The 16791-nt window shown below is 31.0% G+C and overlaps 1 protein-coding gene across 1 annotated transcript; it reads left to right on the forward strand.

The window, feature by feature from the left end:
- Positions 1 to 1503: 1503 nt before the first annotated feature.
- Positions 1504 to 5748, forward strand: LOC108328367 (nudix hydrolase 12, mitochondrial). The gene is made up of 5 exons (XM_017562226.2): positions 1504 to 2023; positions 3646 to 3757; positions 3846 to 3929; positions 4750 to 4899; positions 5082 to 5748. The coding sequence occupies exons 1-5, from the start codon at positions 1953 to 1955 to the stop codon at positions 5358 to 5360; spliced, it is 696 nt and encodes a 231-aa protein (XP_017417715.1). The 5' UTR covers positions 1504 to 1952; the 3' UTR covers positions 5361 to 5748.
- The last annotated feature ends 11043 nt before the right edge of the window (positions 5749 to 16791 follow it).

Genomic DNA, 16791 nt, shown 5'->3' on the forward strand with positions numbered 1-16791 from the left:
CCGATTCTTGCTCTCCCATGCCTAAAAGTTCGTATTGTCTTTGAAGCGACTGTAGCTTGATCTTCTTAACTTTGTCTGTGTTGCCGTAGCCTTCTTGAAGAATGTCTCAGATCTCCTTCGTCGTGCCTGCCTTCGATACCTTCTGGAAGATGGTGGCTGACACACATTGGTGCAACAACATTCGGGCCTTGCAGTCTAATTTCTTGTTCTCCTTACACTGTCGCTTTGTCTCTTTAGAGTCTCCCTTCAGTGGCTCTTTAAAACCCTTCTTGACTACCTCGTCTACTTCTTGAAAACCAAGAATGGCGTCCATTTTAACACACCAGTCGTTGAATCCCTTTCCGTCAAACACTGGAAGATTACTGTGTATCACGCTAGCCATTTCTTCTTAATCGACTTGTGCTTAGTCACCAGGTTTCGTAACCTTGCTCTGATACCACTGTTAGGTAGCAGCAAGTTATGCAGAGGTGCAACAAGTGTAAGGGAGTTATGCAGAGAGAGAGAGTGAACACAGAGAGTAATAAACAACAACAGAAAAGTAAAGTATTATTGAATGAAGAGATGAATATATGTAGTGCATAGGCACGTACATTATGAGAGAGTAGTTTAGTTTCCTACAATAGACACTATGTTAAAGGGCTCAAATACTAAACCAATTGTCTCCATAACTTTTGGGTTTTTAACATTTAATTGTTAAACATTACGTGCTATAGCCACATATGGACTAGTTGAGTGCCTGGAATTGACTCACTGTACTTGGAATCTTTCAATAATCCCCCAAGGTTGACTTCTACGGGTGTGTCTCCCATTCTATCACTTTTATTTTATTAAAAACAAATACATATTAGTTAATGGGTAAAAACCTTTACTTAATTTTCTTTTCAAAATTATTCAAAATAAAATAACTTCGCATTTAAAAAAATTCACTAAAGAAATAAAAATGATAAAGTAATTATTTTAATTTTAAAAAAAGAATAAAAAAAATTAATATGGGAATATATATATATATATATATATATATATATATATATATATATATATATATATATATATATATATATACCTGTGTGTGTGTTTTCCCATATGGTTGTATTGTTTATATCTTGAAAATAAATTAAAAACCATTCATTAAGCATCATGTCACTTCATCGTAAAAGCAAGCATAAAACCTTTTAGAGTATTGATGAATCTAATGCTGAAGAAATTCAAATTAGACATTGTTTAAATATTTTTTAAAAGAAGCATAATTTTTAAAAGTGAATACTAATGGTTATGATCCAATGCTTAGAAGGAGTTGGTAATTTGTCAGTCATGTTACATTGTATTGGTTAAACTTACCAATCAGGTAAGTGTTTTTTATAATTAAATTAAGAAAGAATTGTTGTTAGCAGAATCAGAATAAAGAATAGTTAAACACAATGACCAATTTATTTTTTTAAAATAGAAAAACAATGTATTGAATACGAAGGTGAAGAGATGGTTGCTATATAAAAGGATGCCATTGCTGCACCCCGTGAAAGCTCTATCACTCTCTTTCCCTATTTTCCGTGGAAGCCATTCTGCTAAAACAAGCATATTTTCTTCTAGATTTCCATCTTTGCAAAAGGGATAAAGGGTTGCCACCATTTATGGTTTGGTTCGGCTATTTGTAGTAACCTTGTGCTATGAAAACAAACAAAACCATTATCATGAAAGGGTTCTTGAAACTTTAACACCTGAACCTTCATCTAAACAATTGTTCAACCTAAACACAGCACCTCGCCTATTAAGCCTCTCTCATGCAAGAGATTCTTTGTGTTCAGGGTTGAGCCTCACCCGTTAACGTTTTCACGCTTTTTGTTTCATCTGTTCCATTTCAACCACCCCCATATTCTAAAGTCACAACCTTGGTTTTGATTCCCCCCTGTTTTCCTTTGTCTGTTTCCACTGCTTTTTGTCTTTTGCTAGAACCTATGTCGTCTGTGCCAGCACGAACAGGGCGACAAAGACAGCGTTATGAAGACAATTTGCGCCTTGTCTCTGGGTAAGTTTTTCCATTTTCACGCCATGGCTTCTTTACTGTTCTTAGATTTCATCTCAAAATCAATTGTCATTTCCTGAGGGTACCTAACGTGTATTTAAAACTTACCCCTTGTTTTCTAACACGTTTGTATGGAGAAAATCTTCTTGAGTCCTTCAGATCCTTGAAGGATATTATCACTCTTCTTTACAACCATATGCATATCAGAGAAAAAATGCATCAAGTAATTGTTGGAAAGCTCCACATGCTTACCTCAATTACTTGGATGTGGTTTAGGTGTTTGTTAAAAACCTTTACAGATCAAATCTAACATGGTATATCTAATAACCTTCAAAATCTCATCTTTTTCCCTTTTGTTCCTTATCACCCCTTTTGACTTGTATCGCTCGCTCCTTTTTGTTATAGCCATGCATTTTATAGTACTTATTCAAAATATGGTTCCAATTCTGCATCTGTGTATTTGATGGTAAAAATCTATCTTCTTTGTGATTTACCTTTTCCTTCCTTTCTTCTCTGTTCTTGTCTAGTAAATAAAGGCATGTTCAGTAGTAGAAATCTAAATGATTTTTGCTTATGTAATAGAGAAGAGGGGCATCTCAAAACTGTTGATACATAATTGTCTTCTCTGTTTGATGTTAAACTATTTTATTATTTTCATGCGGATGTGTTCATTGCAATCATATATCAAAATAGTGGGCCATGACATTGACTTAATGTCTATATAATAAAATGCTTCAAATTGCGTGATCTATTTTGGCTTTTATCTCAATATAATAAGAAGACAATCTCGAGAGTTATCGGTAACAACACTGTGGCTCATGCAGAGTAGTTAACTGGGGTAGTGGTGGTGTTTATAAAATTAATAAAACCTTCCATGCAAGTCATGGGAAACATGTTTCTGGTTGAAGGTTGGATTCAGCCTGCTATTAGTAGTTGCAGGGAAATTTCGGATCTATTCCTTTTTATCAGGCTGGAATCATTGATCCTCGTTTCAAGCAATCAATGTATCCAAGTGGCCATAAAGTAAACACAAAAATGGATTAAACTAGGGAAAGCCACTCTTCAAATTTTTAAACCTTTTGGCTACACAAAACAAAAACAATGAATCGGTGGGACAATTTAATGTCCCACTTAGACAATTTAACATTTTACTTTTACTTTTCCTTTTATCTTAACATATCTCATGGATTCTATAAAATTTGGTATTGCAAAACTGAATAAAAAAACATGAAACCCACTACAGTTTTTCTTTAACACCATAATTATATATGCCCCAGAAGAAGAACCTATTTTCAAAATCAAAGATCACCTGTTGATACTACAGATTTCTACCCAAAAGGAAATTTTACTAAAAGGGTAATAAACCCAGAGTGATTTGTGACAGCAGAACAGTAAGAACCTAGAAGTGCCACCAACCTTTGTTAATCTTAATTTTGGATTTCTGGATGTTGGTAATATCGAACTGAGATAAATATTCAGAGTTTATTTTGAACAGTAACCATTGTTGCTACAGATATAGATTATGAATAGAGTTTTAAGGACTAGCATCTAATGAGAATTAGTAGTTACAACAGAATCTTATCACCAATGTGATTTTAATCAATTTTTCTTTTGCATTTTGATAGATGTATTCCCTATAGATGGAGAAAGGACAACACAGATCTAATGGGAGAAACTGAGATAATGGAAGTACTAATGATTTCTTCTCCAAAACGTGATGACCTTGTATTCCCAAAGGTACTTCATATTGTTTGCACCAATGATTAATGAACTTTATTAACATGAAACCCTTTATATTGAAAATTTGTATTTCTTCTCTTGCTAGGGTGGATGGGAGGATGATGAGACTGTCACAGAAGCTGCTTGCCGCGAAGCTTTAGAAGAAGCAGGAGTTAAAGGAATACTAAGAGTAGGTTCAATTATTCCCTCTTCGTTGTTGAAGTATTTATTATAATCCATCTTCATCGAGGAATGTTTAAAAATACCAATCAGAATGATATAACAAAGGGAAGAATCGATGGTATTCAATAATCTGTGTAGAAATGATGATTGTGGTGATATCATCCAAAAAATTTTAGCTATGCCATAAATTTCTCATTGCTTTCAGCTTCCATTTTGTAAGTTTTCTATATCTTAAAGAAAACTTAACCATCTACGGAAGATATGAGATATCACACCTCCCTTTAAGCTCAAACAATGATGCAAAGCTGTTAGTTTTCAGATATTCTCAAAACAAACATTTATTTGTTTTGCTTGCATGGAAACTCTTCACTTATACTGTGATTGATTCCATGAATATAAATTTGCTTCAGCATGATGGATAAAAGATTTACCATTTCATATTGTCTAGCTGGAGTAAATTTTGGTCCTGGACTTGTTGAAATACTCATCTCTGGTAGTTTCATTATAGTCACCCGGTTATGGCCCAAACTAGTAATGGAATAATCTAAGTTCCCCTGAATCACTCTTCTTGCAGTTTAAAAAATATAGGATAAAGATTATACTTCTACTGTTCTACATAAACATCACAAGCCATCTATGAAACTTGCTTCCATATCATGAAGCATTGACTGCAAACATAACTGGTTGAAAATCAAGTTAATGGTCCATTACGTGTACTTCATTTTCTTTTGCTTACTGAAAAATAACTGATTGAACGTGGTAATGATTCTTCCATGTAACAATTAGGATAATGATGAGATCATGCTGATTCTTGCATTCATTTTCAGGAAATTCCATTAGGAATATGGGAGTTCAGAAGCAAAAGCAGTCAAGACTTGTGTAGCATTGAAGGAGGCTGCAGAGGATACATGTTTGCCTTGGAGGTGACTGAAGAACTTGAGCATTGGCCAGAGCAGAAAAATCGTTCTCGCCAATGGGTAAGCCTTACGATAAGTTCTTAAAGAATTATACACCCTTAGGAGAAGTTCATAATTAAAGTTTCAAATCGTTAAAAGTGCTGCAATTAATAAACCTTCACAAACACATTGCAACTATTTGTATTTTTTGACATCACATGAAGCATGAATACTGAATAAAAGTTCATATTTTGTGTTCCTAGTTAAACATAAAAGAGGCATTCAGACTCAGCAGATATGACTGGATGTGTAATGCACTTGAGGCATTTTTGAGAGTCATGGAAGAGGAGAGAAAGCTTGATGATGAGAAGCAAGAGCAGAATACTGAACTTGAACAACCTTCAATTATGGTAGCAGATGTGTCAGAATGCCAAACTATGTCACCTAACTGCTATAAAAGATCCTCTACCATGCACATGCCTCCTTCGGTCAATCTTCTGTCACGTGCTACTCAAGAGATAGCCATCCACTTTGGTTATTGACATCACCATGACACTTCTGTAAAATGTTCATGTGTTAGATCAACATAGTGCGGTAACTCCTTCAAATTGTGAAAGAACATGTTGTGAAGTTGTGACTTGGATGCACATGCCATCATCGACCTCGTTGCTGTCGGGTTTTTCTTCTTTCTGTCCGATGTGATCGTGATGTAAAAATGTGGTGGTGCAAGTCTCAAGTGTATATGGACTTGGCAGTTGTTTGATTCACCCCACTGAAACTGAAGGCTTGTAAAAAAGCATCATTTGTGAAAACTAGTAGAGTACAAGGGACAAAGACTATGCTGCTTTTGACAACCTTCGATTCATAACCTTATAACACGTCACTTTTCAGACAGTACCCTTGATTTCGTTCTTAAAATTCTGTTCGGCATGTGCACTATCCTTGGTTACCTGTTTCAGTGGCTGTGTTTTCTGTGAAGTTCAATGTTTCTCTTACCCATGAAACCGTGCCTTTTGCTCTTTTGATAAATTTTTCAGGATATTAAAACTTGATATCATGATGAAGAACAAAAAGACCTTTTTTTATTTAAATTGTCAGTCTGAATTTTGACATTTTAAATAAACATTAAACTCACATTTCAAAATTTATCTATCATTTGTCATGATATGATTATAAAAGAAAAACATGTACAAAAGCATGAAACTAAATCAAACCTAAACTCAAATAAGAAATTCATAACTATTATAAAAACAAAATGAAAACTGACAAAATCACGCAAGAAACTAAAATCAATGTGTTGAAGAACCAAAGACTCTGCTAAGGATCAAACTTACATAAAAGACAATGAGCTAACAAGCTTAGAATAGCATATCCAAAATGAATAGATTTATCTTATTACAACATAAGCAAAGTAATTTAAGGCAATGTGAATAAAAAGTTGTCTCCTATGTCATGTTAGATGTCCTCATAAGTGAAAACACTAGAATGATTTTATATAACAACTCTGACGTGTCCTCTCATGCCGAGATATTTTTTTTATATATATAAAACTGTGTGGATGCACATGTAAGCAAGATCGATGCTCATAACGTTGAGACAAATAATTTGCTTTTTCTAAAGTCTTTGAGGGTTTGGTTTCAAAAACAGATGTTATATGAAGTACTTGTTAGCTTCAGGACTGCACCTTTTAATTCTGTTTTATTTTTTATTATTTCTCTAGTTTTAAGGAATCAGTTTAGGTTTGTTATTTTGATTCATGCATTTTATTTAATGGCTTAATTCTAAGAACACATTGTTAGTGGGTAGTTATTTTTAAATTTTATAAATTGTAACGTTTCCTTATTCAATAAAATAAGTTTTTATTGTTCTCCTTCAATATATTTTCTCTTTCCTTTTTGTTCATTTTTGTTCTCTATTAAAGAAACTTTGCTTTCTTATAAACACCAACAATTGGTATCTAGAGCTTTTTTTCTTACGGGACCTTAGAATGGATTCTGAAACAAGCTTTTTCCAAGCAACTCTTCCAATTTTCAATGGGAAAAACTATGATATTTGGGCTGTTAAAATGGAGGCTTACCTAGAAGCTTTGGATATTTGGGAAGCCATAGAAGAAGATTATGAAATCCTTCCGCTGCCTGACAATCCCACTGTGGCCCAGATCAAAAATCATAAGAGAAGAAAACCCGAAAAGCAAAAGCAAAGTCATGTCTTTATGCTGGCATTTCTGCAACCATCTTTACTAGGATCATGACTCTCAAATCAGCAAAAGCAATTTGGGATTATCTGAAGAGAGAATATACTGGAGATGAAAAAATTCGAAGCATGCAAGTGCTTAACTTGATGAGAGAATTTGAACTTCAAAGGATGAAAGAGTCTGACACAATCAAGGAGTATTCAGACAAATTGTTGGGTATTGCCAACAAGATAAAATTATTGGAATGTAATTTTACATATTCCAGAATTGTTGAGAAAATTTTGGTGACCGTACCAGAAAGGTATGAAGCATCTATTGCTTCTTTGGAAAATACAAAGGATATTTCTAAAATCACTCTTGTTGAAGTGATACATGCCTTCCAGGCCCAAGAGCAACGAAGATTGATGAGGGAAGATTATGCTGCTGAAGGTGCTCTTCTAGCCAAGAGCCAACAAGCAAAAAATTACAAGAAGAATCATCCAGCCAGCAGTCAAAGCATTGAAAATAATTACAACAAAGGAAAGGCTGAAAAGAAAAATTACCCTCCTTGTCAACATTGTGGCAAAATGGGTCACCCTCCATTCAGATGTTGGAGGAGACCAGATGCCAAATGCATAAAGTGCAATCAAATGGGACATGAAGCAGTCATATGCATGAGCAAAAATCAATCACAAGAGGAAGAAGCTAAAATTGTTGAATTATTTGTGGCCACCTGTTTTGCAAGCAGTGAAGAAAATGAAAGTTGGCTAATTCACAGTGGTTGCACAAACCATATGACCTATGACAAGGAGCTTTTCAAAGATTTAAAGCCAACCAACATCACCAAAGTCAAAATAGACAATGGTGATTATATTTCAGTCAAAGGAAAGGGAACTATTGCAATAACAAGTTGCTCAAGTACAAAGTTAATTTCTGATGTCCTTTTTGTACCAGAAATTCAACAGAACTTGTTAAGTGTTGGCCAATTGATTGAAAGAGGCTTCAAAGTCTCTTTTGAAGACAATTTTTGTTTGATTAGAGATGCAGCTAGTCAAGAAATTTTCAAAATCAAAATAAAAAGAATTTTTTTTGCTCTAAATCCATCTCCTTACACACCTCAACAAAATGGAGTTAGTGAACGGAGAAATAGATACATCATGGAGATGTCAAGATGCATGTTGAATGAGAAGAAATTGCCAAAAAAAGTTCTGGGCAGAGGCAGCAAATACAGTTGTGTTTCTTCAAAACAGGCTTCCAACAAAGGCAGTGAGAGAAATTACACCATTTGAGGCATGGTATGGTTATAAACCATCTCTAAAATTTCTTAAAGTATTTGGTTGTTTGTGTTTCACTCATGTTCCATAGATTAAGCGTGACAAGCTTGATAGGAGAGCTTCACCAGGCATTTTTATACGCTACAGTTCTGTCAGTAAAGCCTATAAAATTTTACAGCCACAAACTGGAAATATTATTGTCAGCAGGGATGTTCACTTCATGGAGGATGAAGAGTTGAACCTGGATGATGCAGAAAAGAAGGGTCAAAACATGGCAGAACTGAAACTCAAGTTTTCCAGTTCAACCATTGAAGAAGAAGATGATGACTGGCAGAATCAAACAGTGGATGATGCTCTTGTGAGAGGAACAAGGTTGCTCTCAGATGTTTATGAAAGGTGCAATATTGCCTTATGTGAACCTGATGACTATGAAGAAGCAAAAAATGATCAAATGTGGATAAATGTAATGGAGGAGGAGTTGTCAATGATAGAGAAAAACAAAACTTGGATCCTAGTGGATAGGCCTCAAGACAAGAAGGTAATTGGAGTCAAGTGGGTGTTTAAAACCAAACTTAATGATGATGGCTCAATCAACAAACACAAAGCTAGGTTGGTGGTTAAAGGGTATGCCCAAATATTTGGTGTTGATTATTATGACACTTTTGCTCCTGTTGCTAGATTGGACACAATCAGGTTACTTCTTGCAATAGTTGCACAAAAGAGCTGGAAAGTGTTCCAGTTGGATGTAAAATCAGCCTTCCTAAATGGTATCTTACAGGAAGAAATTTATGTTGAGCAGCCCCAAGGACTTGTGAAGGAAAGTGAGGGAGATAAAGTTTATATTCTCAAGAAAGCTCTTTATGGTCTAAAACAAGTTCCAAGAGCTTGGTATAGCAAAATTGATGAATATTTGCTGAATTTTGGATTTGAGAAAAGTCTATCAGAAACAACCTTGTATGTCAAGCACAATGACACTGATATTCTTATTGTTTCATTGTATGTTGATGACCTACTAGTTACAGGAAACAATACAGAGCATATTCAAAACTTCAAACAGGAGATGATGAAGGTGTTTGAAATGACAGATCTTGGAGTTATGTCCTACTTCCTTGGCATGGAGATCAAGCAAGGGCAAGGTGAAATTTTCATATGTCAGAAAAAGTATGCAAAGGAAATACTAAAGAAATTTCAAATGGAAGAATGCAAGCCAATAAGCACTCCAATGAATCAAAAGGAAAAGCTACACAAAGAAGATGGTGCTAACAAAGTTGATGAAGGATATTTCAGAAGCTTGATTGGTTGCTTGATGTACCTCACGGCAACAAGGCCTGATATTTTAAATGTTGTAAGTATTCTATCTCGATTCATGCATTGTGCAAGTGAATTGCATCTCAAGGCTGCCAAAAGAGTGATTCAGTATGTGAAGGGTACAAGTGATTTTGGTGTTAAGTTCACATGGAGCAAAGAATTTAAGCTGACAGGTTTATCTGATAGTGACTGGGGAGGTTCTATGGACGATATGAAAAGTACTTCAGGCTACTGTTTTACTCTTGGATCAAGTGTTTTCTCTTGGAGCTCAAAGAAGCAAGAAATCGTGGCTCAATCCACACAGAAGTTGAGTTTATTGCAGCAACAACTGCAATTAATCAAGCTTTATGGTTAAGAAAGATTTTAATGGATTTAAGTCTGGAGCAAAAAGAAAGTACCAAGATCTTCGTTGACAACCAAGTTGCTATCGCTATTTCCCATAATCCTGTATTTCATGGGAAAACTAAGTATTTCAACATCAAGTTGTTTTTTTTTAAGAGAAGTGCAGAAAAATGAATTTGTGACTTTGATTTATTGCAAGTCTGAAAATCAACTTGCAGATTTATTTACAAAACCACTTTCAGGTAGCATGTTCGAGCTTCTAAGGAAAAAAATTGGTGTTTGCAGCTCCTAAAACAAGGAGGAGTGTTAAAAAATTGCTTCAGGACTGCACCTTTTAATTCTTTTTTATTTTTTCCCTAGTTTTAAGGAATCAGTTTAGGTTTGTTATTTTAATTCATGCATTTTATTTAATGGCTTAATTCTAGGAACACATTGTTAGTGGGTAGTTATTTTTAAATTTTATAAATTGTAACGTTTCTGATTCAATAAAATAAGTTTTTATTGTTCTCCTTCCATATATCCTTCAATATATTTTCCCGTTCCTTTTTGTTCATTTTGTTCTCTGTTAAAGAAACTTTGCTTTCTTATAAACACCAACAGTACCAAACAAGTTAAGTATTATTTGGTCCTTGCAAGATATTAACTCTATTTTATTGGTCTTCCAAAGAATTTCAATAATGCTTTGTTCTAAAAAAGCTTTCTTTTGTTGATAATTTAGTTCTTTTGTTAATAACTTTGTTATGTTATATTCACCTCCTTAATTAAATGTCATATTATCATCTTTTTGATTGAAATGTTTTGTCATCTAAATTAAAAACGCCACAAAATAAAACATATGAAGTTATTATTTGTGTTCTTAAAAATATTTGTTTTGATGAGTGAAAGGATGAAAAAGATCTGTATTCGTAAATATAATAAATTAGTTTTATTTCTAGAATAAAATTCAATTTGATTATAATTTTATCAGATATTTTCATTGTGTTTTCTCTCACTTAGAAATTGTATTATAATTTTTATGAACTAAAATTATTGTTTTTAGGTGAAATTAGTAATGTTCAAAATAAGTTTTAGATGGGTTTTCCGAAGCCCAAATGTAATTAGAATGTATGGCCAAGAGAAGGACTACAAATAGAGAATAGTGGGTTCAAAGAGAATGTAGGGAAAACGTGTGCTACAAAGAGGCAAGGAAAACAAGGTAAGATTACTGTGAAACAAACATGGAGAGTGTCACACAAACATGAAAACATGGTATTGATCTTAACCGTTGATTAAATCTAAAAAGTTTTGAAATTTGAATTTTCTCTCCCTTTTCTTCTAATTTTCAACCAAAGTTATGATGACTCTATATCATTTTACATTTCATTTCAAACATTTTAGTAGGTTTTAACATAGGATTTTTGAAGGGCTCATATTATAAATGTTCATCTTTATCGCTTGTTAGACATTTTTTAAAGTATATGAAATTAGGACACTTTTGGGAGTACTTAAGAGATTTTGAATCTTATCTTCTTAGTAGTTAAGTAATGATTCTACTTAGAACTTATCATGAAGATGAAAGCATAATCTCCATCTTTAAATAGTGTTCATCTTCTTATATCATTATAAGTCACCATTTTCTTTTTTTTTTTACTTGTTTTTGTCTTTTTCATTTCGATTCTATTATACTTTATATTCCTACCTCTCTTGCATTAACTTGATTTGTTTTTCATGATGTTGTTTTAATACATTGTACATGTTCCTATATTTGTCTTGAATCTTAATTTCTGATTCAAACTTCTATTGTCATCTTCTCCACCTTTTTCTTTTATTTCATATTATCCATTGCATGTATTTTCTTGTTTGTAAATTTTGACAATCATTTCTATTTTATTTTCTTTCATTGCTTGTTTAAATTCAATTATTATGATAATGTGTTTGTATTGAACCCCTTCTCTTAATATAATCATTAATTCAAATTTCTCATTTCATATAAAGCATAAAGATAAGTAATAATGACATTCATATAAGTTGATTGATATTATTTGCTACATATGAATATAGATCTTTATACACATGTGTAAGCTTTGTCATGTGATACTAAGGTCCCTAAATTGTTTGTTGAACAAAAATATCTACATGAAGTAGTTGGCTTTGTTACTTCATTAACCAAGTCACTTGTAGTAGTAAATGTTTTTCAATTTCCTTGGTTCTACTATTGCACTTGGTTCCTCTATTGTATGATCTCACAATTTTTTTCTTAAAAATCATTATATGTACTCAAATCCTCATCAATAAATAAAACTTTACATCACATTGAGTAACATCATCATATTCATAAATAAATGTATCAATGTGATGTAATTTTGTTTATAGTTATCATTTACACGATTATTTTTGTCACTCTTTAATAACTTCATTATAGGATAGACAATGAAAACCCTAAATATTGTCCAACATGTTGAATCATTGCTCACACAATATTAGTGTTGCTTGTAACTATTTTTGTTGTTTTACATATAATATAATATAAATGTGATTTTACTTGTTAAGTAATATGTAAAAACTTTGTACAAGAATATAAATTACACATAAATTTAATTAAATTGAATGGTGCACTCAAAGTATCAATTACAATATAATTATGAATTATTAGGAAGAGTATGAAAAACATAATAAATGGTATCTGATTTTAGGACATTCTTTTTATCAAAATATGACTAAAGTTCATATTTAAACCAAAATAAACTTTGGAAAACAACCATAGGTCCTTTTACATCCAAAATAAACTAAATAAATACAAAACATCAAACTACAATAAAAAAAAAAAACAATTCAGATAGGACAAGTTTTATATATGTTCCAAAAGAAAAATGAAATAAATTATATTAGTTTTAAAGTTGGACAATAACTATATTAGACCTAGATTGAGATCATGTCTCTCAATAGTTTGGGAGCTTGGTGCAGGTTCGATAACTTGAATCTTAGCTAGTTGATGTTCAATTAATTCTTCTATAGTTTCAGTCAATGGTTTGTTGGACATTTGCAACAACTTCAAGTAAACATGTAGAATTGTCTTTCTAACATTCTTTGACAAGCTAGAATAAAGATGTTGAAAGAGGGTGAATTAAAATATTATATTTTCTTTTAAATTTAGAATACGATCTTATTAGTCTATTTAATTTTAGAATTAAGTTGTTTTGAAAAAAAAAATAATTCAGAAAACAAGAACTTTACAATAACAAGTTTGATTCACAAAACAACAATAAAAAGAGAGGGTAGAAGAATTTCAAAGAGAATTTTATATTTGTTTACTCCAAGGATCTTTAAGAAGAGTTGACCCTTATTACTTAACTCCAAGGAAAGTTGAATTCATCAAATCTTACCCAGCTCCAAGAAGACCAACATGACATTATTTTCGGATTGTGGAGTATAAGGCTACATAACATTGGATGCCAACATTTTTCTCTTTTACTATATTGTTTAGAACCTTATTTTCATTTGTATCCTTTAACATTAGATAAAATGCAATGTTTTCATAGTTCATTAAATTAATGTATGAACTCACTTGCTTGAAAAAATTATTTCATGAACCAAAAACTAGAGCTATACTTTTTAAATGGGAAAATATACTAACTAGGGGTGAGAAAATGTGACAGCATAACACTTCATCGAACATCACTACCAAAGGATTAATTTATGAACGAAAAAAAAATATGAACTTTAAAAATCACAAAAAGTATTTCAAAAACCAATTAAACTACGCTTGTATCTTCCAAGACAATGATGCTTCACTCAACATCAAACTCCAACTTACTACCAACCAAGTCATAGGAGCACTAATAGGTGGTCATTTGAAAAGATTACATCTTACATGAAGATACTTAGATGATTTTATATTACATCTTTAACAGTATTATTAACAAAGAAAGACATTCATATTAGAATATTCATTTCTTACCTATGAACTACAGTAGTTATTACACTTTACATTAACAATTGAAAGAGAAACTGTCTCTCCTTTTCCTTCGAATATCAAATGCTGAAAAGGTTTGTCACTAGACATAAGTAAGTGACAAAAAGGAAATTAATACAAGAGAATGATTAAAGTTTTAAGATTCCAATAAGATTATTCACATTTTCCAGTAAATGCCTGTAGTTGTAGTAGGCAGGTCCCTATGGTCCCTCGAGATGAACACATGAGTTGAGAATATCCAAACCAACTGTTCAATGCAACACCTTAACAGCTCTTGGATTCAAGTTTCACTGTTTGTGATTTGATAGAAAGAAGTAAAAAAACACACCCATTGGTTCCTTTACATTCATTATTGCAGGTTTTTAATGGCTTCTTTGTTTAAATTTATGGTAACATACAAAACAGGAACCTTAAAAATTATGCTCACTTGCCACTATAGCCGCACATGAGGCAAGAAACCTCCACGAGCACAGATTCGTGTTCAAAGAGGTTGTTGTTTCCCAGAAAACCACTCAAGAACAAGAAGCATGAATCAGATCGGATTGTCGTTTTTCTTACTGAGTAAGGACGAATAAACTTCATCCACATTTAACATTTCAAATTTTGGTCCATCCAACTTTGGTATATTAGGCGCTATTCTTCGGTTTCTGCAATAGCATTGTTTCCAATGAAGTTTATGTATGTATATATAAGCATTTAGACTAAAAAGTTTTCCTACCAAAATCTTACAAGAAAATATATTAAAGTAATTTATAGGATCTTTATACATAGACTTTTCTTTTATAATCATTTTTTTTTATATGAAGTATTTATTAGTTTTATTAATTATTGATTTGTATTGAAAAGTTATGTACCACATTTTTAAGTTTCATTTCAATTCTCGTACTTATCACTGTCTTCATATTTATTCTTGTTTAAATTGTTAATATTTATTTATTTATTTAGTATTTAATTTTAAAATTTATGTAATTATATACAATTTATTTGCTAGTTGCTTTTAGAATTAAAAAAGAGAATATCTCTGTTCGCATTTTAATAAAATGAGAATAAGATACAACACATAAAACTTAATTGTCACCTCTAATCACAGGAATTCTTAATTAAAGCAAGTTTTCAAAGCTTGTGAAAACATAAATATAAAACTGTATTAAAAATTATTAATCAGATTTTTCACAGAAATTAATCATTAATGAAATTAATAAATATCTCTTACAAAAATAAAATTACACAGTTGAAGACATGACGATCATCTATATTTTTTAAACTCCACCATGTGTGGATAAGAACAGCATTAGCTTTCTAAGAGGATGAACTCGTTTTTTCCTTCATTCAAATATATGACCATCATAAAAATTTTATTTCCTGTACACTTTGTACGAGATTAATGTACTCTTACAGACCAGGACACATAAAAAGTTAGAGTAAAATTAGTTTTTAACAACTAATTACAAAGCAAGTAAATTTTATTTAGGGACATTATATTTAATTATTTGAAGTTAGACTAAATAACACTCCCATTGGTTCAATTTCAAGATAGACATTTATTTTACTTAAATTTTTAATAAAATAATAATTATATTCTTTCTATTCTTTAAAAGACATTTATCTTCCTTATATTTGTAATAAAACAACATCTATTATTTTCATACTTTTAATTAAATATGATTCAACTCCTTAGTTTATTTGAAAAATAATATATTAGTTCAAATTTAATTAACAATAGAAAATTTTTAAAAAAGATATTACATATATATATATATATATATATATATATATATATATATATATATATATATATATAACTGAATGGCTTAATTATAAAATTAATTGTACTCGTTCTTTTTGGAATTCTTTTAAATAATATTCATATTTATCCTAATTTTAAAATAGACGTTATGTTATTAATACATAACACTCATACTCAAATTTATATTTGTATTAAAAATATGTTTAATATAAATTAATAATTTAATTCAGAGAAATGATTTAATTTTATATTAAAAACATTCATTTTTAGTTTTATTAGATGTTTAGTCAATCCATGTTTTCAAATGAAATAAGATAGATAAATATTTCTTTACCAAAAATATGAGGAAAGTGAATATTATTTTATTAGAAATATACAAAGAGAAGTGAAGAGCTTTTAAATGAAGGTGATCAGTGTAATTGTTATTTTATTAAAAAAATTGAATATTTATTTTTAAATTAGGGGAATATAAAAAAATGATTATAAATTTTATTAGTAATGAAGAAAAATATACTTTCATCATTCAATATTATTATATAATCACTTTATCAATATTAGAATATTTCTAAAGAGAAGATCATCCTATCCAAAGTTTGCTCCTGTACTTGATTTGATGTTTATATTTGTGTTTGAAGAATATGGTTTTTTCCTCTATTTTCTTTAGTAATGTTGTGTGTTATATATACTAACAAAACAATCTATTACTTTATTTTGCCAAGAAGAGTTAATTAGGAATTATTTAGCATTATCAATCAAATTTGGCTTAGAACTCTAACTGATAATGTTCTACATAATCAAAATTTATTAAAAAATCAAGTCAATTCTTCTATGTGAATAGAAAACATTTTATACTATTCATTATTTATGAATTAAAATGAGTAAGAACATATTGGATAAAGAAATTAATACAAGAAAAAAAAATACTTATAGAAAGAGGAAAATAAATTAAAGCACAATACCTTATAGTTGGAAAACGAAAAGCATATTTATGAAAAAGCTTAAAATATAAAGTGATAATGAAACACGTTGTCTATATTACATAAAAAGAAATCATCTTTATATTATATATTTAAAAGAAAGTAATGTTTTTAAGCAACTCTAGATTTTAATAAATAATATGAAAAAAAAAATCAATTAGTACATTTGTATTATTTATTTCATTATTTATGTTTATTCA

The sequence above is a fragment of the Vigna angularis genome, chromosome 2, assembly GCF_016808095.1.
Source record: "Vigna angularis cultivar LongXiaoDou No.4 chromosome 2, ASM1680809v1, whole genome shotgun sequence".
Taxonomy (NCBI): domain Eukaryota; kingdom Viridiplantae; phylum Streptophyta; class Magnoliopsida; order Fabales; family Fabaceae; genus Vigna; species Vigna angularis.

Excerpts from the sequence above, each read along its gene's own strand:
- LOC108328367 (XM_017562226.2), top strand. The coding sequence starts at position 1,953 with ATGTCGTCTGTGCCAGCACGAACAGGGCGACAAAGACAGCGTTATGAA. Across the intron at positions 3,758-3,845 it reads ATGACCTTGTATTCCCAAAG|GGTGGATGGGAGGATGATGA; the intron begins GTACTTCATATT and ends TTCTCTTGCTAG. Across the intron at positions 4,900-5,081 it reads AAAATCGTTCTCGCCAATGG|TTAAACATAAAAGAGGCATT; the intron begins GTAAGCCTTACG and ends TTGTGTTCCTAG.